General features: G+C 37.4%; 3 protein-coding genes across 5 annotated transcripts; 2 read left to right on the top strand and 1 right to left on the bottom strand.

Annotated features, from left to right (window-relative positions):
* Positions 1,421-10,594, bottom strand: LOC109722381 (ABC transporter G family member 36-like). Its single transcript, XM_020250431.1, is given in 24 exon segments — positions 1,421-1,793; positions 1,991-2,245; positions 2,334-2,505; positions 2,606-2,833; positions 2,920-3,053; positions 3,159-3,242; positions 3,328-3,618; positions 3,710-4,042; positions 4,132-4,257; positions 4,259-4,419; positions 4,523-4,679; positions 4,761-4,864; positions 4,976-5,136; positions 5,241-5,557; positions 5,636-5,917; positions 5,998-6,299; positions 7,082-7,172; positions 7,322-7,378; positions 7,475-7,551; positions 8,185-8,390; positions 8,832-8,867; positions 9,030-9,118; positions 9,775-9,895; positions 10,197-10,594. Coding segments are annotated over 24 exon segments (4,350 nt in total). The 5' UTR covers positions 10,505-10,594; the 3' UTR covers positions 1,421-1,535.
* On the top strand, positions 15,761-18,113 carry LOC109722108 (pentatricopeptide repeat-containing protein At5g55740, chloroplastic). Its single transcript, XM_020249993.1, has one exon. The coding sequence runs from the start codon at positions 15,761-15,763 to the stop codon at positions 17,633-17,635; it is 1,875 nt and encodes a 624-aa protein (XP_020105582.1). The 3' UTR covers positions 17,636-18,113.
* Positions 19,501-25,337, top strand: LOC109722339 (probable sodium/metabolite cotransporter BASS2, chloroplastic). 3 transcript variants are annotated; one of them, XM_020250366.1, is made up of 13 exons: positions 19,502-19,797; positions 20,164-20,443; positions 20,555-20,676; positions 20,820-20,943; positions 21,022-21,063; positions 21,477-21,590; positions 21,671-21,733; positions 22,251-22,378; positions 23,461-23,675; positions 23,803-23,900; positions 24,004-24,165; positions 24,390-24,479; positions 24,971-25,337. In XM_020250366.1, coding segments are annotated over exons 3-13 (1,116 nt in total). In that variant the 5' UTR covers positions 19,502-19,797; positions 20,164-20,443; positions 20,555-20,674; the 3' UTR covers positions 25,049-25,337. The 3 variants fall into 3 exon arrangements, with proteins under 3 accessions (XP_020105953.1, XP_020105955.1, XP_020105954.1); XM_020250365.1 differs by lacking the exon at positions 20,555-20,676 and having other exon boundaries at positions 19,505-19,797; positions 20,164-20,257; positions 23,461-23,542; positions 23,624-23,675; XM_020250364.1 differs by lacking the exon at positions 20,555-20,676 and having other exon boundaries at positions 19,501-19,797; positions 20,164-20,257.

Raw genomic sequence — 25,736 nt, 5'->3', positions numbered from 1 at the left:
CAAATCACAAATAGCAAATAAACTGAACATAAAGATTTACGTGAAAAGCCGAAAAACTGCGGGTGGGTGAAGAAGTAGAGAACTACACTATGAAAGAAAAAAAAAAAATTTGTGAGTGCAATACACTGTATCGCGTCTAGGGCAAAAGGAAGATAGAGATTTCTTAACGGACTGGGGATCCGATCTGTATCGCGAAGAGCTCCGCCCTCCGCACCCCTAAGCCCTCTGCTACCCACCACAAATATCCATTTTTTCCTTCACAAATTCTTTTTCAAATTCATCGCACCACGAAACTGTCAACGAATCAAGCGCCCAAAATCGAAATCGATTATCAAATTTGAGGCACATCTAACAAGCTACCATCTCCCATTGAGGGGGAAGTCTTTTCTAGTAGATGTTTAACTTGGAAATATTAACCAAAGGTTTAAGGGCATGTTTGGTTCATGAGTAGAATCCAAATAAAAAATGGTATTGGATTGTATTGGAATAGAAACGGAATGACGAACTATCCAAAAATATTTCGTTCATTATTGAAATGGAAATTGGAATGGACATTTAGAAAAAAAATTTTGAGGAAAACATTTAGAATTTTAAGAGAGGATTTTTATTAAGAGATAGGAGATTGATGAAGGGAGAGGAGGAGAAAATGTTCATAAGAAAGATTTTTGAGTGATTTACTCGGAATGGACCAATTTAGGATTCAAAACCGGATTGAGCCATAAATTCATTAGGTGTTCCCACTCCAGAGTGGAATGGAAATCGAAATCCAATTTCTGTAAAACAAGCAAAACTATTACAGTCAATAAATTTCATTTCAATTCCATAGTCCAAAATAGGTGAATTTAACAAGCCCAAATGTCTATCGGCATAGGTTTCATCCATCGTGACATACCGTACCAGCAAGATATTGAAACGCTAGGACTCCATGCCGATAACAGGACTCAGAACACCTTTTTTTTTAAAAAAATTAGCAAGTAGTTATCCCAATTAAGCATAAAAAAAAAATGAGAAAAAAATTATAGTAAGGAATTAGAATACATTGGAGTAAAAAAAATTTTTTTTTTTTCATACCATTATGTTGGCATACTTTTGTGATTGGCACGCACAGACACGGCATTGGGCACGGTATGGCACGTATCATGCCATATCGTAGTAGTAAATTTTCGGTACAATTCAATGCCACCGCACTTAAATCCTTAATTCTAATAATCCCTAATCTCATCCAATCAGTTTGACAAGTCCATACGCGATTAGCTTATCAATCCTATAAAGAATCACAGTTGCAGACAAAGAATTAACAGCATACAATTTCTCCCACAAAAGCGAAAAACAAATTTGGTAACCATTTTGATCTTTATTATTATTTTTTTCCCATCAATCAAATGTTCTCAAGAAATTAACAAAAAAAATACACATCCACTATATCTAAGCATACACATCTTGCAAGGATCACAATACAAACAAATTGTAAATGCTAGTAAACATTCTTGACTGCAATGCATTTGCATTGCAGTCAAATTCAAGACTGGCTTCTTCTATCTCTTCTGGAAGTTGAACATCCTGATAGCAAATGCGAATAGAAAAGCGAATAGAACAGCGAACGCGACCACGACGACCGCAACCACTCCCAAGAAGTCGTGCCTGAAGCCAAAGTAATCCCTCACAAAATCGGCCACACTCTCGCCGCTGTCGAGATGATGCTCTATGTCTCCAAACTGTGAGACAACCAACCCGTATAAGGTCCACGCGACGGGGTTTATCCAATAGTACCATCTCCACCACACAGGAATTCGCTGTACAAAAAACACAGGTATGCTTTAGCAGAAGGGACTTACATGAAGTACTGTTTGAGTAGAGCTATTTGAAGAAACACCAGTTACTTCTCCATTGAAATCTTCAGAAGCTCAAGAGCATATTGGCTTTTTGCCAACATCAAAAGGCGCTACTCAAAGATCAATGAGGAACAAAGTGAAAAGTTGTTGGAACTCACGGTTTGCGGAACGATAAAGCCGGAGAAGAGATTCCACAAGCCGGAGAATGCGGAGGAGACGATTGCGGCTATGTTGTAGCTGGGGGTCAATCCCACCGCCATCATTCCGAAGAATGTGAAGTACAGCAGTGTGAAGTACATGAAGAACAAGTACCAAAACAACTTAGCGACCGTCCATTCGAATCCGATCATCGCGTATACTATCACACCGTATATCATGGTTTGCACAAAGATATACGGAAGTTCTATTGCAACCTGCGAATGGTACATCGATCATTCACGCCTTCCCGCAATCCTCTAAAGGGAAATTCGAATCGGAAAAGGAGAAGTTTAGGCTAATTACTTGTCCGAATGCGTACGGCAACGCCGAATACATTCCTGCTGCTCTTTCTCTGTAAAAGACGGTGCGTTCTATCGCCACGATTGGCTGGATGGACGTCGAATTCTGAAACCCGACGAATAGGACCGCGGCGTACATGGATCCCATGGCATTGAACAAATCTTGCTGTTTTCTCCTGCGAAAAGGATTAACAGAATTAATCAGAAGAGCAGTTTCGAACCGAAAGTGAAGTGAGACAACAGATGCATGCCTCCGCATTCGTGCGAAAGTTTTACCTCTTTGTGCCAAGGTCCCAGAATATAGTTCCGAATAACAATGCTGTGGCGGTTGTGAAAAAGAATCGCACGGCGTTGTGCGGGGGGTTCCTCCAATATGACAAGTTTTGCTTCCATAAGCAAGCCATGCATTGCGTGAGGAACGATTGCGAGTACTGAGTCGGAAAGTAAAGGTCGCTTGAACCGGATTGCGGTGTACTCAGTTCCTTTATTAAGCTTCTATTCCTCCTGAAATCGAATGCAAAGTTATCGATTCTGCGAGTTCAGTAGCATGTTCAGTTTCTCTTTCTTGTTTTCGGAGAAAGGCTACTTACTGATAGAGCTCAGAATTCTTGTATATTTCACCGAAATTAACCCCTAGAATCTCTTCCTGTGCCAGCGTAGTCACTTCCAACATCCATGTCGCAGGATTGTAACCATCTTTTATCTTGCTGACGCCTTCAATTCCCTGAACAAAATAAAATCAGCAAGTAGTTGTCAGTTTTTCGACAGCAAAAGCTGAATATCATTTGCCGGTTTCTACTCGCGAGCAATTTAAGCAATAATGTTTTACCTCAAAGTACTTGATCAGATGCGAAGAGTGGTGCCCTAAAGGACCTACATATATCTCCTCTCCTCCTCGCTTCATTACGAAGAGCTGTATCCAATCACGAAAGATAGAGAAGGATTTAGAGTAACCGCGCAACACGAACACGCAAAAAAGTCCGAGATATTTCGCTCACCTCATCGAAAGCATCGAATATGTCAATACTCGGCTGGTGAATGGTGCACACGACGGTCCTTCCGGTGTCCACCGTGTTGCGCACGGTCCTCATAACGATCGCTGCGGCCCGTGCATCGAGCCCAGAGGTCGGTTCGTCCATGAAAATGATCGACGGGTTAGCAACAAGCTCCACGGCAATAGTTAGCCTCTTCCTTTGCTCCGTCGATAAGCCATTCACCCCCGGCAATCCGACAAGAGCATCTCTCAACGAATCGAGCTCGACGAGCTCCATGACCTCCTCTATAAACATCTGCGAATCATAATTCGATGTGAGCTCAAGTTTTCGTGAGCTAGCTTCTGCATTCCAGCGAAAGAGCGCGCATGTTATCTACTACTCTTACCTTTCGCGTTGCTGAATCAACTTCGGGAGGGAGTCGAAGCCACGCGGAGAATGCGAGGGACTCGTATACCGTCACATTCGGCGAATGGACGTCGTTTTGTTCGCAATATCCCGACACACGAGCGAAAGTCTCTTGCTTCTTCGGATAGCCGGAAATGGCGATATTTCCCTCTATATATCCTCCTGTTTTTCTACCTGCCAACACATCCATCAATGTGCTCTTGCCAGCTCCGCTGACGCCCATCAAAGCCGTAAGAACACCCGGCCTGAACGAACCGCTTATCCCCTTCAGGAGTTCCAACCGATCTTCAGTCACGCCTTGCGCTCTCATTTCCTGCAAGTTTGTCGAAGGATTACATATCTATCTATCTATCTATCGATACATTTTAGAGGGATTCTTTTTGTGTAGAAGCTGTTTGTCACCTGCGGCATGTCGACGGAGTATCTTATATTCTCGAAGGTAAGGGAGAGTGGTACAAATGGAAGGACCATTCCCTTCTTGATTGGACTTGATGCAGTTGTACTTGTTTTCGTCGCTCCGACGGTTTCTGCGGCCATCAAGAATTGCCTTTACATGATTACCATCAAGAGAAGATGTAACTTTCCAAGAAAAACAGGAACAAGAATTACTTTCTAAGCCTTCGCCGGTCAAATTCGCGTGCTTTTCCTTCAATGTCTCTTCCGACACAACCGGCTGAGCTTTACCATATGCTGCAAAAGTTAAAAAGATGTTGTATTCATCTCAGAGCTCTTAAATTCTAGAGCCTTACGTCGAGAATAGCGAAAGCCGATTGTTTTGAGTGAGTGCGCTTACGTTTGAGATAGGCGAGTGCCGCGGTGAAAAGAGCATTGAATAGGACCGTGTATCCGATTAAGGCGCCGAAACCAATCCAATACCATTTTGCTTCGGTAAAGACTCCGCGAGACTTTAACACACTCACTCCTAGCGGTTCCGACGATCCAGGAAGTGCCTGTAAATTGAACATCATCAAAGTGTCAGACACATACATCAGCAAGAATGTCCAGTTCCTGCTACATTTTAGTATCCTTACTTTACTCCAACTGTGGCCTAGAAATTCGTTCGTCGAGATAGCATTTTGCGCGTACATAAGCGGCGAGATCCAGTAACCCCATATCCACCACTTCTTCACTTCCTCTGTCGGAAAAAGAACGAAAGAAACAGAGAAAGAGTTGATTAAATCAATTAGTGAGATAAAAGTAGCAGTAATTGTCGATTGTCGATTGTCGATTGTCGATTGTCGATTACCTCTTGATAGAATAAATCCACCCAACACCATAACGATAAGCAGTGCACATGATCCAAATGTGTTCGCGACAACCATGTCTCTGCCCAGTCCACCGATGAAACGGAAGAGCGAAGAGGCCATCTGATTGAGTGCCAGAAACAGCAGATACTGCTTACAGAACCTGCGCATAAGATCGCTTAAAAAGTCAAATTCATGCACACACACTTCAGTTCAACAAAGAAGGTAGCAGCAAGGAAAGATTCGAAACCTCTCGGATCCCCTCACCTGCTCACATTCGGATCGAAACCGATGACGTAGTACGTCATGAAGACCCACGCTCCGACTTCGACGAACGTCACGGGAATCTTCAGAATCCAGGACGGTATCGTGTAAGTCCACGTCGGGTAGAGGAGGAGGTCTCTCTGCTTGAAGAACACAGGCAGCTGCACGATGGTCATGGCGAGCTCCGAGAATCCGTTGAACATGATCATGAGCACCCCGAAGAACAGCGCCCCCATGTAGATTCCTCCGTCCGTTACCGAGTCTCGGTGCATGTTCGTGCGCAGGAATAAGGTCATCGTTACGAATGCCACTATTGTGAGCTGCGAAAGACAAAAAAGATACGACGAATTCGTAAACCGCCGCCTCTCCGCACGCTTTTAGTTACCGAAATTGCTCACCTGAGTGGCCCTGAATATGTACATAAAAGAGTTCCTCTTCATGAGCAGGATTTCTCTATCAATGTTGGCTCTTAAGAGTTCTTTCCTGCTGACACCATACTTCGAAGTCGTCAAAGCCGCAGGGTGGCTCTTCCCCTTGTCGAACGGCACCGCGAGCTCGTTCGATATGTTTCGGCCGACGTGGAAGAAGCAAAATGCTTCTGCAAACTTCGTGACAGGAACATATCTGTAAGTCTCGTCGTGTCGCGCCCAGTATTGCTGCTGATCTTTCCTCGAAGTCACCTTTCAAGTACGAAAGAACATCAAAAAATAAATTCATTATGATATTCGAGTTACATCACGTTTGTTTGTGATGGACCTACTTCTTGCAAGAAGTCGGCGACGCCCTTCCTCTCGGGGCACCTGAAGCCCATGGACTCGAAGAACTCCAGCACGCATTCGCGGGGGCCTTGATACGCGATCTGGCCGTCAGAGATAAGGATAATATCGTCGAACAGTTCGTAGGTCTCCGGTGCAGGCTGGAGCAGAGAAATCACGGCCGTGCCGCCGAGAATGTGGACCGACTGCCGGAGCGAATTCACAATCTGAAACGTCGTCGAGCTGTCCAGCCCGGTGGATATCTCGTCCATGAATAGAGCTCGCGCCGGCCCGACAAGCATCTCGCCTGCATCACACAAATTGGTTGTTGTTCTCATAAAATTTGTCAGATAACTGACAGAAAGATTCAGAAACAAAAACAGCTAAAGAAACAAAATACAAAAGTTCATTCATGCATCAAAAGTTGATTTAGAACCATAAAATCATTCATTTTAGGCGATCTTTACATTATAACCTTTAAACTATATGAAACAATCGTTACATTGTTACTGTTAAATTATATAAAACAATTGTTTATCTCTAAAAGCTTAAGTGTTGGGTAAATTATAGGAAACAACAGTTTATCTACAGAAACTTGAATTATATTTTATATTCAACACGTACCCTCATGTCGGGACTTAGAGATTTTTAACAAACCCAGCTTAAGCTGCCATGATACAGGCATATTGAAGACGAAACCTCTAAACGCTTAAGCTACTTTGATACCATATTAAAGACGGAACTTCTAAAATCTCCTACACCATATTAAAGAACATGAAATAATCATTGTAATTTAAAAACTTAAACTAGTAGCGAATAATATTTTAGTATTTATATTTAAAACTTCTCCTCGCATTTGAGCTCGAGATATTTTGATAAGCCAAAGACGACGAGTATGGCAGGACTCAGACCCAAAATCTTTTGATATATTAAATTACATAAAATAGCCGTTATAATTCAAAATTTAAGCTATCAGATAACGATATTTATATATTTTATATTCAACAATAACATCTAAAATTTCTCATGTCTAAGTGTTGAATGAAAAAGAAACAAATTAAAGAGAGATGTGATCTGCAACATATATACCGGTTGTGAGGCGCTTCTTTTGACCACCTGATATACCTCTCAACATATCATTTCCTACCAACGTGTCGGCGCAAATTTCGAGCCCTAATATCTACAATAATTAAGTAGAGAAACAACAGTTTACATTAAAAGAAAAAAAAAACTATGGAAACTTTTCAAAGTTGATAACTTAAAACTATAAATTAAACCCTTCATATGTGTGAATAAATAGCCAGGTTGTAGTGGAACATATATATATACCTTAAGTATGTAATCTGTTACTACATTTGCTTCTTTTCCTGATCCCACTGCAGATGCCTGTAGGAAATTTAATTTTAAATTATAAATTTAAATTTAAAAAGAGTGAATTCGAATTTTGAATTTTGAATTTTGAATTTTGAATTTGCATTGCACCTTCATGTACGCATCAATGTCAGGGTCTGGTTTGATATTTGCTGCTTTCTCCCTCCTCGCCAACTCAGTTAACATCTCTGTTGTGTACATGTTTGCATATTAACATACGTATCATTGATTAGAATTTACAAAGTACTATAATTTTCATAATTTTGGTGCTCTAATTTTGAGCTTATAATTGAATAATGACTTAAACATTTATTTATTTTTTTAAATACAACGGTGTAGGACATATAACTCGTTTTCGCATTGGCCGCTAGCTTAGGGCCCAGGGTATTTGGTTCGCGAAATATTTTTTCTTTCATAGAAAAATAATATTTTTATTTTCAAACTTTTTATTGAAAACTGAAAATTATGAAAAGTGTGTTTTCTATAAAAATAATTTTCTCCGAAAAACAGCTTTTTCACCATATTTCAAGAAACCAATTAAACAACCTCCTTAGATACTCGAAGTTGCTATATTTTTAGTTCTTTGTAATTTGAAATCCCACTTAAACTCAATTCTTAACGAAAAAAAAAAAACCAAAAATATAAACAGTAAGATACGTACGTACGTGTTACAAACGAAACCATGCATGCACGTACGGGGCATGCATGCACCGCTAATGTACGTACGTATACGTAATCTCTTTTGCGAAAAGTATACGTACATGTACACTCGTATAATATAATAATCAATTATTTTAAAAAAAATTTTAGTATATACGTACCGTAACGAGCACCCACTCCCTGGCATCTAGCTGAGAAAGCTAGGGTTTCTCGCACGGTCATCTCCCCAATGTGGAGATCATATTGGCTTACGTACGCAGCTGTTCTCTCGGGAACAAACTCCCCCATCTCATGGCCATTGTATGTTACTTTCCCCAGCAACTGTTTCCATATATTAATGCCCAAAAACGAAAAAAACAAAGTTTTAATTAATATTCAACTATGATGTTTTGGCATAAATGTACCTCTTAAGAATTTAGAGCATATCTATGCAAATTTAACAAGTTATCATCGGATAAACTAGCTCTCACAAACCTGCTTATAATAATAACTCGTTGGATCCAAAATACTTAAACACAGTTATTATTATTAGGGTGCGAGACCTAATATATATTATATATATATATATATATATATATATANAAAAAGGGCATTTGTGGTCACGGATTTGCAGCCGAGGGTCGCGTTGTCGCCGCTCTTGTCGCCGAGCTCGTCCGGATCGTCGTCCTCCTCCTTCGCCGCCTTGGCTGGCGCCAGGAGCAAGAGCCGCGGCGGCAGATCCGACCAAGGCCGTCCGCGGAAAAGAGGAAGTGGAACAGTATCAAAATCACGGCTTTTTGGAGGCATAGATCATGCACGGTCCACGATGCCACTTCGGCCTTGTGGACCGCATGAGAGGGTGGACCTCCCTCTCATTATATATATATATATATATATATATATATATATATATATATAATTTTATTTTATAAATATATATTTATTTATTATATATAATATTTTTATTTTTCATAATGTTTGGATTGAATTGTAATTATGAGGAGTAAAAAAAAAAATACACTTATACCTGCGAGGTTTGATAATTCCACTAACATCACGAAGGATCCGCATTGGTTTCTTCTTGCTCGGATATAAACGGAAAGAGTTTGCGACAGCCTTGTTAAAAATAATCATACGCGTTAGAACACAAATTAAGCTTATTTGAGAACACGTTTGTAGAATAAACTATTTTCTTTTATTTTTATGGCAAATTAACTCATCATATATTTAACGTAAAAGTTTGCAAATTAATTAAGAGTTTCTCTCAGTAAATTTTTTTAAAAAAAATGCTACATGTGCACTCTATTATAGGGCGTACATTTTATACCTTTTGATTTTAGTGTAAACAAACAAAGTTAATAAGACAAGTGAAAAAATCTTGGCCTTTTAATTAAGTGTTAGGATGTAAGATTTAATTATACTTATATTATATATGTATAAATAGCATTATTGCTCAAAATTTTAATTATTCAAAATTGTTATTCTAATTGCTACATTTTTTTAAAATTCAAAGGTTCAATTTGTTAAGAATAATTAAGGTGAAAGCGAATACGTAGACCCTATATTATATATAAATTTAAACTTCTTTCCATAAAACACGACAATAGGCATTTTTTAAAATATATGCATTTTTTAAAACTAGACCTTAATTAGAAATTATACATCTCACAATTTTACAGTGATATATAGGCAAAATTTATTTATGTATATGTTTTTTAGAAAAATAGTAAATTATCAGCTTTATTCATTATGAAAATAAACTTAGCGAGTACCTCGAGTGTGTTAATGGTGGAATTTAGTAACGTGGGCAATCCTCTGTTTCCAACGTAAGTCTCCGCCGTGACGTTGAGATGATCGAAACGCACTTCGATCGTAGGAACCTCAATTCCAACACTGCATGAGCAAGCCCCAAAAAAGAATTAATTAAATGATTTTTCGTTGCAGTACAATCAGAAGCTCCAAATTAAAACTTTGTATCCGCGTTATCACAAAATTGTTTTGTTACAAAGTAACAAAATACTAGTATAAGACTAAACAATCTTTTTTCATAAACTTATATGTTTATTTAGAGTCTAGCAGTCTAAGATTGTTAACGCGCACTGCTCTGCTCTCTGTCAGCTTAAATTTTCAAGTGTTATTATCTGCTTCGCACGAGCGGCGGAGGGAGATTATTAATAGTTAGGAGTACTCTCACCGGTCGATTCGATCCTTGAGCTTCGACAAGAAGGCCTCGTTGTCGTCCTCCGCGACCCTCACGAGCCGCTCCAGCAGCGCCTTCCTCTCGCGGAAGCCGAGCTTCGCGACATCGACCTCCCTCCGCTCCCCCTCGGGAAGCGTGAGTATTGCCCGCCGCACCCGGTCGTACGTCGGGAGCTTCTCGAGCGCCGCCCACTTGAGGGCCTCCTCGTCGTCCTCCTCCCTCGACGATCTCGAGAACACGTCCTCCCCCGACCGCCTCCTCATCGAGCCCCCGATCTTCCGCATCTCCTCCGAGTAATCCATCGCCGGCAAAATACTCTTTTTTTTTTAATATCTTTTTTTTAAAAAAAAATTAATGAATGGGATGAGTAGAGGAGGTTGAGGAACGAGGGAATTGAGTTTGTGATGGATGAGAGGAGGGAGAGGAGGTTTAGGCTTTTATATATAGGGAGAGAAAGTGAACAGGGGTAGAAAAAAAGGCGGTTTTTTTCGTATTTGAAAATATACATTTTTTTAAAGGTCAAAATGGTGATCAACAAATTGTCACGTGTCTCAATTTTTATTTATTTATTTATTTATTTTGTCTTTTTTCGTATTGAAATTCAAAGATTTATGGAGTAAATTAAATAGATCATACAATAATTTTTCACAAAACTTTATTATTAAAGAGCTCCTATCAGTTAATAACTTCTGTTGTGGCTGCGCGTCACTTCGCAAGAGTACAAGTTTAGTATTGTATCAAATGGGTCTAAAAATTTGGAATAGTTATTGAATTCTATTATAAAATTTTACAAAACAAATTGTTAGCTATAATTAATAAGTGAACGATATAAATTGAATAAAATTATTCAACAAACTACCGATTTGGATAGTATTAGTAAATTATGAGATCTTTTTGCCTATTTTTGGAATTACAAGTTAGATACACGGTGAGATGTGAAATAATGTGATATAATAATATGTTTTAGTAAAGTTTTACAATTAAATTTGCTAATTATCTTTTTTTTTTTTCGACTTAAAATAGTAATAATATACATATACATAGTTAATTAAGCCTCAATGTAAAGCAAGAGATAGGGTAGGTACACTAGAGCACTTTCCATGTTCCATTTGAGAGAACATCAAAAAGAAAAAAAAGGGAATTAATTAATGCTTTGACTAAAACTTGAGTACTATACGCTTTTGGCAAGCTTGGTCAACAAGTTTTGGATGTGGGGAACAAAATTTTTCTCTTTTTTTTCTCCCTTAAAAACAAAAGTATTGGCGCACACAACTAATTGAACACATGTTACAAAAGGGAGGACTGTTTAATCAGATGTAATTAAAAATACAGTATAATTAAAAATACATGCAGCGTATCTTATTTGATTTGACACAGTAGAAAATACTGTAATTATAAATAATTTATTTAGTTGCATGTAATTAAAATATATATATATAAAATTTCATCAACTGGTGGGGAAAAATATTTTTTATTTAAAAAGTGATTAAAAAGATAAACTAACTTCTTAATTACAGTTATACTTTTTCTGGCTGTTGCAATTGGCCTTCTTATATAGTTCCAACTACAACAATTGGATTCAAATGTATTAAATCAAACGCCTAATTTGAAATTTGTGTGTAGTTACAACTGCATTGCAGTGCAATTACATAATTAATCTGTTTAGAATTCAGAGGCTCAAATTTCGTTTTAAAAATTCAAAATTAAGAATCAAACTTTCAATCTTTTAATCAGCAAATTAAAGAAGATACGGTGACGACAAATGTGATGGTGAAGTTTGAAAACTTAGCTTATGTTAATGGTCAGGAGATTTCTTTTTAATAATATAAAAAGAGTTGTGTTTGATTTTGCTTGTTATTTGTTATTTTTCTTTTTTTTAATAACATATTACGTACAACTCCTATTGCGCTAGCTTATTAGTTTATTAAATTAATACATTGGTTGGTGCGTGACAAAAACATTCGTGCTGGCCAAGAAAGAGTAGAGTCGTTTTTGGCCCTGTGAACTTCTTCAGTTAATAAGCACATGTTCATTGTATGGTTGGGATAACTTATAACATATCGTGTACTAGAGTTTATTATCGGATAAACTTCAAATACCACCCTGTGGTTTTGTACTTTTTCATTTTACTATATTATGTTTTAAAATGTATCAAGTTAGTATTTTGTGGTTTCATTTTTATTTTTTTATTAGCTTTTTCGTTAATATTTTATTAGGCTAAATACCTGATTTTTCACTTTCCTCTTCTGTCATTTAAAAACTTACACTTTGTCCCCTTGTAAAATGAAAAATGTTCACAGAGGGGTATGGTGTGAACTGTGATAATAAAATGACCATTTTACCCCTCACCATTTTGCCCTTCACCATATTCACAGGAGAGAAGACTGAGAGTATTTTTGGCATAAAAAAATATATAACAATATTTTATAAATGGGACCCTAAAGGATTACTAACGGCAGGGGGCGAAGTGAATAATTTTTATTTTACAAGGGGACAAAGTGTAGGTTTTTATATGACAAGGGGAGAAAGTGAAAAATCGGATTTTAACATGGGAATTTTGTCTATTTTAACCATTTTATTAAATTATATACAAAAAAAATTTCAAATATCCAACCTTAAGTTTATCGAATATTCAGTTTAATACCCTTTAGTTTTAACTTTGTCACTGATTTAACTAAAAAATTAGTGGAATCGATAATAAAAGGATAAAAATGAAACCACATCGCACTAAATTGATACACTTTATACCACATGGTACTAAAGTGAAAAAATGTGAAACTATAGAGTTGGTATTTGAAGTTGTCTCTTTATTATAATATTGTTAGTAATAAACAGCTTAATTTATTACCGATTTATTTGGATGATAAAATTTTCAAATCGACGATGCCGTGATCTAGACCATTTAAATTAGGGATAATTGTCTATATACCCTTCAAAAATTTAAAAATGTCTGATTTATCCCTATTTTTTTATTTTTAATATACGCATCATATGTTTCTTCGTTATTCAAAAATATTCTGGCAGTTACCACCCGTTAGGTTATCTCGGATTGAATATAAGTTAAATATCTACTAGAGTTAAAAAAAAAAAAATTAAAATACCTATTTTGCCCTTAACTTAAAGGTAAATGACAAAAGTTGGTGATGGTAAAAGGGAATATTTGAAAATGCCAAAAATTAAAATACTTCTTTTATTTCTAACGTAAGGGCAAATAAAAAAAGTTGGTGATGGTAGAAGGGTATATTTGAAATAGTAAAATTGTAATTTCATAGAGATAACAATTATTGCTAACAATTTACAAATAGAATTTAACTATAGCAGTATATTTGAAATAATTTGGAATGTAAAAATAATATTTTTAATAGTAATTTTATAAGAGTGGTAAATCAAAAAGTCGGAAGCTTTTTAGGTGTATATAAACAATTGCCTTTTAAAACTATTTGAAAATCAATTTTATGCTTTTTGATATTGTTCTCTTGTCCAATAAATGACATGAAATGAATGTCTAAAAATAAATATTCTTCAAAAGTTGATGATACAACTTTTGTATTTAAAGATCTAAAATCTAGATTTTGTTTTAAATAGTTAAAAGAATTTTGACAAAAATTGAACTGATTTAAACTCTTCTATACCGTTAAACGAGCAAACGCAACATATCAGTCATTAAAATTATAAATTTTATAACCCTTTGACGTTGGGTTAGTGATGTCGAAAAAAAATATAAAATTTAATTTCTAGATAGTTTAAATAGTCTAGATCATATTTAACAGTGCCAATTGTCAATTTGAAAGCTCTATTATTAAAAACAAATAAGTAATAAACTGAGCTGTTTACTACTGATAATGGTCCGGTAAAGTCCATATACTAATAAATAGTTTAACAAATTAACATATTTATTTCACTAAAAGTGGAGAGATGAACTATTTTCGATTTTAAATGTCTACTTCCATTATTTGGTTCGCCGTAAACTTATTTAAAACCGACTTTGCCCCAGATGATGTCAAAGTCAATTACGAAAAAAAAAAAAAAAAGTGATAAAAAAAATAGTAAGAAATTAACTATTGTAATTTTTCTCATCCCCTTATGCATTAGTGAGAAAATTTTCAATAAAATAAATAAAATAATTAAATAATTATAGTTTCAAAGTCATTAATTTTCTATCAAACAAATAGTGCTGAAAAAAAAAAAAATCCACGAGAATTTCAATTCAATTAAAAGCTTTTTTATTACCTCAAAATTATTTAATAATATTTTTGTTGATTAGTATCATATATATATATATATATATATATATATATATATATATATATATATATATATATATATATATATATATATATATATATATATAAAAGTATAACTGCAGTATTTTATTACCTCATTAGTACCTTTTATATTTTTAGCAAGTGTTCCTAAATGCAGTGTCTCTTAACTTAGATTTTAAACATTATTTTTACAATTTATGATGAGCATTTCAGAATATTAGTTTGGTAGTTTTTTTATTAGAAGAATTTTAATTCATGAGCATATGATAAGACTTACGAAAAGGTCCAAAACATCATGTGATTTGAGAAATTAAACTTTGCTATTTTATAATTTTATCTTTTATAATAAATATATCTACCATTAAATAACAAAGCGTTATAATTTTAAAACTATTGAATAATTTAAAGTATTATATTTTACAAGAGCGCTAATTTTCAATCTAACTATATGATTTCTAAATTTAATGCTTGGTTTGATGCATTTAAATCTAACCACTATAGTTGAAACTATACAAAATAAAAAAAATTAACCGTAGGAGTTTCAATTGTAGTAATTGAAGACAGTAATTTTCAACAATATGTCGGCTTATTTTTCTAATTATCTTATAAACAAAAAAAAAATCTCCTACATTGAAAACAATATCATCACTTATACATAAAGTGGTAAATTATATAAATACACTTTTCGATTGCATGCACTATACCATTTTTCACTATATCGGACATACCAAGATTAGGATGCAAATGGATCCGGGTTGGCGGAGCTCCCGTCTCAATCCGCCCCGAATAAGGCAGTAAGTGGGAACAAAAAATATAAAAAAATATAACTTGTCCCATATCCGCCTCGATCCGCCAAGTAAATAGAGCGGAAGCTGGGAGACCCTTTTCTTCTTTCAATCCGCCACGATTCGTTAAAAATTCGTCAAAAATTCGTTCTCATCCCGATTCGCCTTGAATAGGGCGGTAAATAGGAGCTAAAAATAAAATAAAAAATAACCCATCCCAAATCCGTTCCGTCCCGACAAGAAATAGAGCGGAAGATGGAGAACCCTCCGGCCCCCAGATTCGTCCCGTTTGCATCCCTAACCAAGAAGTATATAATTATAATCACTTTACTTTTAACTGTAGGCGTCTCTAACTATACTCTATTTATAATTGCATCCGACCGAACCGGCCCGTGGACTTAAAACGGGCCGGGTTGAGGTCATATCGGGTCAAACCCGATCATATTTGGGTCGGAGATGGGTTCGTTTATACCTAACAAAACTACCTCATGGTCCTTATCCTCCTCCCATGGCCTCTCTTCCTCTCCCTCCCCCCACTCCAACCCCCCTCTCCTCCCCAATCCACACCACCAAAACCCTAAAAATCCCCACTCAATTCCCCCAAATCAAGCTCGGAATCCTCCGAATTTTCCCCAAATCCTATCTCAATCGCATCTCCTCCCTCTCCAAGGAAGGGCTACTGCAGCACGCTTTTGATCTTCTTTATCAAATGGAGTGCGATAATCTCCCCATCGGCCCCGAAATCTACGGTGAGATCCTGCAGGGGTGCCTTTACCGGCGCCTTTTATCGCAAGGTGAGCAAATCCATGCTCGGATCGTCAAAAACGGCGCATTTTTCTATAAGAATGAGTATATAGAGACCAAATTACTGATCTTTTACGCGAAGTGTGATTGCTTGGATGTCGCGGAGGGTTTGTTCCTTCGACAGTGTAAACCCAATGTTTACTCGTGGGCGGCGATGATCGGATTGCGTAGTAGGCTCGGTGTTCATAGTAAAGCTCTTAGAGGCTTCTGTGATATGTTGGAGGCCGGAGAATTTCCGGATAATTTCGTTATCCCTAATGCTTTGAAGGCGAGCTCGGCTCTTCGGTGGGTGTTCATCGGGAAAGGGATTCATGGGTATGCGTGGAAGATGGGTTTTGCGAGTTGTGTCTACGTTTTGAGTAGCCTCGTGGATTTCTATGGAAAGTGCGGTGCTTCAGCGGACGCGAGGAATGTGTTCGAGGAAATGCCCGAGAGAAATGTAGTAAGCTGGAATTCAATGCTCGTCGCTTATGTTCACAATGGCCTAGATGAGGAGGCATTGGAATTGTTCTATGACATGAGGATCGAAGGGGTCGAACCGACTCGTGTTAGTGTTGCTAGCATTCTTACTGCGTCGGCGAATCTAGAAGCTTTCGATGAAGGTATACAAGGCCATGCTATTGCTATACTACGCGGTTTAGAGCTTGATAACATCTTAGGAAGCTCTATCATCAATTTCTATTGTAAAGTAGGATTAATTGGCGAGGCAGAGATCATTTTTGATCATATGGTGGACAGAGATGCTGTGACTTGGAACTTGTTGGTATCGGGTTATCTCCAAGACGGGCAGATCGAAAAAGCACTGAATACTTGTCGACAGATGAGAAAGCAAAAACTTAAGTTCGATTCCGTGACTTTGTCATCGATTACTATGGCTTCAGCTTATTCTCGCAAACTTGAACTTGGCAAAGCCGCGCATGGTTATTCGATAAGAAATGGGCTCGAATCAGACCAAACGGTCACTTGTAGCATCATTGACTTGTATGCAAGTTGTGGGAGGATAGGGCATGCGAGAAAAGCGTTTGATACTGCGAGTTCTAGAGATTTGGTTTTGTGGAACACAATGATTTCTGGTTATGCACATTATGGTATGAGTGGTGAGGCCTTGAAACTGTTCTACGAGATGCAACTCGAAGGTTTACCCCCTAATGTGGTATCATGGAATTCGATAATTCTAGGGTTTCTACGAAATGGACAAGTAACTGAGGCCAAAGATATGTTCTCGCAAATGCAACTCACCAAGGTGAATCCAAATCTAACCACATGGAGTACACTAATCAGTGGTCTCACACAAAACGGGTGTGCACACGAAACGATTAACCACTATGGGCGAATGGAAGAAGTGGGCCTAAGACTCTGCCCTGCGATCATCGTAGCAGTTCTTTTGGCCTGTAATAGTTTGGTATCGCTACATTATGGAAGGGTTATACACGGTCAGATCACCAAACTTGGGCTATTGGCGTCTATTTCTGTTGCAACATCTCTTATAGACATGTATTCTAAATGTGGGCAAATGAATACAGCAGAGAGTGTGATCAGATTGGTTTCGAAAAGCAACGACTTTTGTACAGTAAAATGACGTCTGGGCGCGCAACGTAATGCCTGCATTTTATCGGACTCCCTGATTATATGTATGAAGAGGAGAACAGAACAGAAGGAAAACAGAGAGCAGAAGATGATCAGAGCTCCATGAAAAGTCCATGATTCCGAACACAGAATTCGGAAATCTTGGAACCAAAATGCCGAGAGCAAACAAAGAGCAATAACCAAACAATTGCAGAATAATAGGATTCTGCCTATAAAAAATCTAATGTACTACAAATCCGACGTTCGACTGATGCAGATTCCTTAACCAGTTAACCACCACTACCGAACTGTTAAAGAGTAAAACACTTCATTTACTTTGACAACAACCTTGTACCGTAACTCCGTAAGTCTAGTTTGTTGCATATTCCGTATGAAAAATATCCGTTCTCTATCAGATTAAGGTTATAGAAATAAACGTTGTTCAACACAGTTAGGCATCAGTTAAAAAGCTTAACTGTAGGGTTTTTATAGATCAAATGGTTTACATTTGTTCGTACGAACGGCCTTAATTATTAGACGCTGATTGCTTTCAGATTCCAAGTTCTAAATAAGGTTTAATCACGTTTTATTATAAACAAGCATTGCATTAATTTTTGCCGATTTTTTTTTAATTGAACTTCAGATAGCAATCCCAAAGTAATAATCTGTATTGATCTTTGTGTTATCTATCAAGCAGTAGCTAATGCCAAGTTCGGTTAACAGCAAATTTGGTTTTTTATCTAACTAGGCCGGAAATTATTCACTCGACCATTAATGGTATATTTAGTTAATGAGAAAGCAAGTTTAGGAATAGAATTACAAAGTGTTTGGCCCATAATAGAAATACCAAACCACTAGTAGTCTAGCCGTAACGTAGGATTTGGGTCCACGGTTGGAAGAGGCAAGGATTGTAGGATCCAGCCACACGCCCGATCTCTACTACACAACGGCAGCAAATAATACCGACCGTCCCTAGAGCGAGTGGCAAAGAACTTTGTGATTGATACTCGAGGTCCCAAGTTCGAATCCTAATTGATTCACATTTTCAACTAAATTTATTACTAAATGAAATAAACGAAGCGGGTAGCTGTGCTTTCATGCCATACACGAAATCAGGGCGGGTGCTCATATAAACTGTACGCTTCCAATTGCTCTCTGTGTCTGATCTCCTGTTTTGCCGGTCTCCTCCGACGAACTTCCAGACTCGCGGTTCAACAAGGTGAGTGACTTCCGTGCCGGAGATGTAGCGCAGCAAACTTGCCCACTGTCAAAAAAAAAAAAAAAAAAAAAAAAAAAAATATCCACACTTCAGAAATTTTCGTCGATCAGGTCAGGGCCAACCCAACCCAACACAACCCAACCCAACCCAATCCGCCGGATAGATAGGCTGACTGATAGCTCTGCTTATTTTTGGAGTTCCGCCCGTGCTCACCAAAAATATTTACTGAATCACACTTTACTATATTAACAATAACAATCAAATCATATCTATCTTTTTAGAAAAAAATATAATAAAAATGTTTTTTATAATCATAATATAACAGATTTAATTCAGAAAATTTTATTTGATTAATTAAAAATATCAATTCATTAATATAACTAATACATTTTAGAATTTTTTTTTTACTTGCTAGACGAACTCGAATTGGGGCCCACCAACAGCAGCATGGCAAATTCTACACTATCACGCTTACACCACATCATCAATAACAAGTTAATCACCTTTCTTCTTTTCCAACAAAAGTACAATAAAAATATTTTTTTATAATTACGATGAAATATATATTTTTTTAAAAAAATTTTGATTAATTTATTACGCCGAGTCTCCAACATATCCGTTTCATTTTAGAACTGATGTGTGTGTGTGTGTGTGTGAGAGAGAGAGAGAGAGAGAGAGAGAGAGGCGATTGCTATAATCCAATTTATTTGTATTTGTGGCTCCATCGACATCCACGCTCCGAACCAAATCCTCAATCCTCATCAGAGAGAGAGAGAGAGAGAGAGACTCTCTCTCGTTCTCGTCCTACTCCAAATCCTTCCTATTCATCATGGCCTCGTCCATGGCCTCCATCTCCAGATTCCTCCACAGAGACTGTAGAGTACGAGCTCGCCATGGCGTGTACCAGCTGGGCCCTTCCTCTCCTCTTCCCAGGATTCTCTCTCACATCAATCGCGGTACGCCATGCCTTCTTTGGATGCAATTTGCTCGAGCAAAGCTATCTATATCGATATGTTTACACTTCGCTCATCCGAGAGCTCTTATTTTTTTCACTAGTCTTATCAATGTTTTCGGTATCAGCAGTAGATTTGAGCCTATCAAAACAAAATGTTTGAGTTCTTTCATAAAACTTGCCCTAGAAACTATGCAGGCGAAGTGCTACTGTTTGAACCACAGGGCACTGAATTTACTGAATGTGCAATATCACGAAGCGGCTTCAAAAAAGTTTTTTTTTCCTAAATTTTACTGCTTTGCATGTTTTTAGGTATCTGGGTTCATGTAGTTATTATTATGCCTAATGATTTTTGATTGATTGATTGTAGCTTTTGGGAGCGGATTTGCGGTGTCTGCTGGAGAAAGAGAAGGGAGCATTTCTGTTCCCTGCACTATGCATTCGCCGTTTGTTCCTGTTCTGCAGTATGTTGATGATGATCTACTGTATTTTTGGAACTTGTTTCGTGTTGGCTTAAATGGGCCAGCATTCTGTCCTGTGGCGAGAGACCGGGTTGGGCCGAATCATATTCAAAATGGCGTGAGGCTGGGTAGGCTGAGTCATGTTTGAAGTGGCGTGAGGCCGGGTGGGCCAAGTCACAATTGATACCCGTAGGCGCTGTATCTCTACGCTTTAAGTGAATTGGTTGCGTATTTCTAAAGCTCGAGCTTTTGGGGTTAATGGTTAACGCCAACGATCTGACATTTCGCGCTATATTATAGGGTGTACTGTTGTCTGAGCAATGCTATAAGAGTAGTACCATGTCGAGATACCCCTAACAGCGGAATCAGAAACACCAAATTGGAGCTTTTTTCAAAATAGAAGTTCCACATTTTTGCCCCATGTGATTCCCTTGCAGCAAACTATTAACAATATCCATCTAGTGTATCGTAATTTCATGTTTCATTTAATTTGCTTTCGTTCTCAATCTTAATGCATTGAGATTGAATTCCGCTACTTGTTTCATGGCGCTATTAATCCTTCCAGGAATCGGCAAGTTTTATGCAAGGCGGAGGCAAATGTTTCTGGGAATGTTCCAGATAGTGCACCTGCTAAATTAAGCCAGTATGAGAAGATAGTTGAATTGCTAACGACCCTTTTCCCTGTCTGGGTGCGGTTTCATGTTAATGCTTTAATCTGAGAATTGTATCTAAAATCGTTCGAATAATATGTGACGTCTTTTTGACAGGTTATACTTGGCACAATCATCGGAATATACAAGCCATCTGCGGTAACACTGTATTTCTTGCTCACAGCTCACTGTTGTTATATCGATCAATTAGATTCCTACCTTGAGAATTTTGCTTCTTCCTTTTATATACCAGTTTGGCCTAGCTTCTGGAGACAATTTTCATTTCTAGAGTGAAGAATCTTGTAGAAACACCCATTATGCAAACAAAAAGTGTGGAGCTTTTGTTATGGCAAAAAGCTAAAATGAGCTTTCGGACCTCAAAAGAAAAAGCTCCAATTTGATCTGCTTATGCTGCAAGAGTAAGCTGCTGAGAGGATTTAGTGATGTCCTACCAGTGCTTCTTCGAACAACTCTAGTTAGACAATACTTTTGCAGAAGCTTCAGCTAGGGCCTAAAAGCTTTTTATTTCATATATTGGCTGCTTAACTTCTTGACTACATCTGCACCTTCAGGTTACCTGGTTGGAGACGGATCTTTTCACCGTAGGTTTGGGATTCCTAATGCTTTCCATGGGCCTAACTTTGACTTTCGAGGACTTTAGGAGATGTATGAGGAACCCGTGGACAGTAAGATATTATACTTCGCGACCTCTTCATCAAAACACTTACATAATTGCCTGCTAATCTTTATATGTCTCTATTTACAGGTAGGAGTGGGATTTCTTGCACAATACATGATCAAACCCATGTTAGGTTTTGTTATTGCAATGGTATTGTTATCTTATCTCATGAAATCTAACATCTCTGAGATAAACACTTCAGAATTTATACTTATTCCTTTTAGACACTGATGAATGTTAAGACAAGATTATTCCAATGTTCGAATAATATACACTAATCAAGGTATTGGAGTGTGTTCAAAACTGTTAAAAGTCCTTTTATTTGGTCCTTATGTATTATCAAGGATCTATTCTCACACGACAGCATTAACTAGCTCACAACAGTTTTTCAACACAGTAATTCTCCATCTAATTCTCTATTTGTCTTCGGTCATCTTTCTCTTTTATAAATGTTGAACAAGAGGAGTCGCTTGCCTACAAGGCTTTCAACTTAACCTCGGAACTAAGACTTACTAAACCTATTAGCATGTATATCTAAGTGTCTTGAGTGGAAGCTTGTCAGTAGTAACATTGGTATATTTTTTACTCGAAAGTTAGCCTGATCCCCCTCCCCCACTCTCATCAGCTTAAGCGCTCTTAGTGGACCTTTTTTATTTTGTTTATGCAGAGCTTGAAGTTATCAGCTCCTCTTGCAACTGGTCTTATTTTGGTTTCATGCTGCCCTGGAGGCCAGGCGTCAAATGTTGCGACTTATATATCTAAAGGAAATGTTGCACTATCAGTTCTTATGACAACGTAAGCATTTTTCTTCCTTCCTACATTACTCTAGTAATACTATGTTGTTGTTCTTTCATATTATATATAGTGTTTCTTGTTTGAAAGATGACAATTGTCGTTAGCTGCAGTCAGCTCTAAACTCTGTACACTTTGTTGGGCTCTTCCATCTGACCGTAATGAATTTTAGTCTGATTTAGTTGTAAAGAAAAATAGTTTCTGGCCTCATAATCATTTAATGAGGAATCAGTCGCCAACTTCTTTAGGATTAATGTCAGGTAGATAACAGGCCATAAGAGACTCCTGATTCTTTTGCTAGCTTTCAAATTAAAACAATATTATCAGGAACAAGGATTGTCGTGACAGTCCGCACAATGGGCATTCAGGCCGTGCCAATTGTGCCATGCTGACTGTTTCGAGGCTGCCATGCATGCATTCTGCCACATTCCGCAGCACTTAAACGGCCAATCAGAACAAGGTCATTCAGCTCTAAGTGGATGGATGGTCCAAAAGGCTTGAATGATGATTACCAGCAATCACCACTTGATTATATTTATTGAGTGTTCTTCATATCATCGCATGTTTGTTTATACAAGTTTGGACTCCTCTCGAAACCTCAACCTTTTGAGCTGATAACAAGTTCAATAATGTAGTAACAAATTGTTTTTGGCATAGTTGTACCAATATCACAAATTGATTTTGTAACTAACGATGTGCTTATATATAGCATGTAGAAACTGCCTCTGGATGATGAAAACCCAAACATAGAGGTCATTTTGACCCGAGTGGTACTCTCTGCAAGAAGTATTTCTAGAAACACTATCCAAAGGGTAGTTGGTGAACTTGTACTGCCTTTGTTGTCATTATATAATTTTACTAACTTGCAAAAGGCTTTGCACTGGTGAACTGAACTAAGGGATTGAAAAATATTGTAGGACTACGACTTCTGTGGAATAAACCTGAAATAGTAACTCAACATTCCTTTCTTTACGAAGTCTTTTTTCACATACAATTCTAGAAGTCTGATAACTGTCAATAATTTAATAGTTTTTACTTATAAATCCGTGCTTTATTTACCAATTCTTCTTCCCCTTTTTTTTTAGTTGTTCGACAATTGGTGCTATAGTAATGACACCTCTTCTTACAAAGCTCCTCGCTGGTCAGCTTGTCCCTGTAGATGCAGCGGTAAGAACATCAAAGTTTCTTCATGTAAAACTGTATAAATGCCTTCACATGATGTTGAAGGAAAATTACTTTTTTTTTCAGGGTTTGGCGATCAGTACTTTTCAGGTTGTTTTAGTGCCGACTATTGTTGGAGGTTTGAATATCCTGTCGAGTTTTCTTTTGTGTCAACTTCGTTTCCTCATTTTATTGTGTGGATGACATACTTCGTGGATTTTTTTTCTGAAGATGTTGTTTTATCTCTCTTTTGTGTATCCTTTCAGTATTGTCGCACGAATATTTCCCAAAATTTACAGAACGAATAATTACTCTCACCCCATTGATTGGAGTTATCCTTACTACACTACTTTGTGCTAGCCCGGTAAGTGGTTCAAAGTTAGATTTGATTCTGAAGAAATTACAGGTTAAAAATGAGTGTGTGAAACTTCACTTTATTAATTTTCATTTTATTTATTTGTTTAAAGATTGGACAAGTATCAGAAGTGTTGAAGGCACAAGGAGCACAGCTTATTGTTCCTGTAGCTCTCCTGCATGCTGCTGCTTTTGCTCTTGGTTATTGGTTGTCCAGATTCTCATCCTTTGGTGAATCCACTTCACGAACAATCTCCATCGAGTGTGGTATGCAGGTACGGAAATCCTAATAAGATGCTTAATACTCTAATGACTTGTCACCACATTTTGGGAAAGTAGAATGTGGATTGTTATTGAGAATGTTCACATTGACATATCACTCTCGAAGCGCGAAGTATCCTTACAAAGCTATATATAAGTCATAATTTTGAATTAAATTACACTCTGCTATGCTACAGAAACTACAATATGACTAATGTTATTGTTTCATCTTCTTCAGAGCTCTGCACTTGGATTCCTACTTGCCCAGAAGCACTTCACTAATCCACTTGTTGCTGTTCCTTCAGCAGTCAGCGTCGTATGCATGGCGGTATGTTTGCTATTTCACTTCTCGCTTGCCTATCTCTCGCATCCGCCGTAATTCATGTCAATGAAGGCAAACCTGAATTACATCTCTAATTGGCCTCTCAAATTGACTTTGTCTATGCCCTGGGCCTGAAACTTTTATCGTTGCAAATCGCACAACAAATTAGCTGATAGGCAGTACTCTGAGGTCTCCAAACCGAATAAGAGTTTGAAGTTTGATCTCAATTTGGTTTACCATTTACGTCCTCAGGGTCGCAATTTACCAATTTAATCCCTAAAATTTCTTCTGGATAGGATTCGCTGAAAAGGCTGTTATTTCTACGCAGACCTGAATTATAAAACTGCAACTCTGAGGTCGATTTGTAGTCAACCCAAATAATAGTTTTGCCTTCGCATTGACAACTAAATACTAGCACGGATGCATTATCTTCGTAAGCTACGCACGCCTTTCGTGATCCTCTCATGAACGAACATGTCGTGTAATTCTTTTGGCAGCTTGGCGGGAGCGCTCTCGCAGTTTTCTGGAGGAACCGGCCTATCCCGGCGGACGACAAAGATGATTTCAAGGAATGATGCACATTGATTTCGGAATTCTCAGAGGCTTTAGCTAGTGAGTAGCATTTTGTAGCATCCCCCTAAATTTTGCTTTGGGGAACATCTAATCTGTAAGTTGTAGAGTTGTAGATTTATTAGGGTTTGTATTTGGTTCCACAATATGGTCCTTGTGAAACAAATTAGCTCATACTAGGTGTGTTAGTTTAGTTTTCACATCTTAGAGCCAAGGATTGTTGATGATTGTGTGGCATGATTAGTAAATTTAGTCGAATAAATTTTCTCTGGTGAGTGTTGAATGATTTTGCAATTTCAATGATGAAAGTTTGTTTTTGTTTTTGTTTTTGTTTTTGTTTTTTTTTGGGGGGGTATGGTTGAACACCAAAACAAAATTATAATAATTACAAAATTATAATTCTCCAATGTGCTTATCTTTTATGAACTATATCCCACCACTATTTTTCCTATTTTGGCTAAATTTCTTTTGGTCCTCTTAACTATGAGGAAACTGACGCTTTTATTCTAAAATTTTAATTTATTATAATTTATGACTCGATCTTTATAAATTATTATAATAATTTTTTACAATCTACTCTTTTTGGATTGACATACCACAGATGTGGAAGTGATATAATATTATTGTGTCATCAATCGCAATACTATCATATTATTTGTACCTCGGCGAGTTGTAAAATTAATTATAATAATT

This window comes from Ananas comosus, linkage group 16 (genome assembly GCF_001540865.1).
Source record: "Ananas comosus cultivar F153 linkage group 16, ASM154086v1, whole genome shotgun sequence".
Taxonomy (NCBI): Eukaryota; Viridiplantae; Streptophyta; class Magnoliopsida; order Poales; family Bromeliaceae; genus Ananas; species Ananas comosus.
Note: the sequence above shows the minus strand (reverse complement) of the source record. Positions and strands in the feature narration are given on the sequence as shown.

Excerpts from the sequence above, each read along its gene's own strand:
- LOC109722339 (XM_020250364.1), top strand. The coding sequence starts at position 19,671 with ATGGCCTCGTCCATGGCCTCCATCTCCAGATTCCTCCACAGAGACTGT. Across the intron at positions 20,944-21,021 it reads CGACCCTTTTCCCTGTCTGG|GTTATACTTGGCACAATCAT; the intron begins GTGCGGTTTCAT and ends TCTTTTTGACAG. Across the intron at positions 21,591-21,670 it reads GTATGAGGAACCCGTGGACA|GTAGGAGTGGGATTTCTTGC; the intron begins GTAAGATATTAT and ends CTCTATTTACAG.
- LOC109722108 (XM_020249993.1), top strand. The coding sequence starts at position 15,761 with ATGGCCTCTCTTCCTCTCCCTCCCCCCACTCCAACCCCCCTCTCCTCC.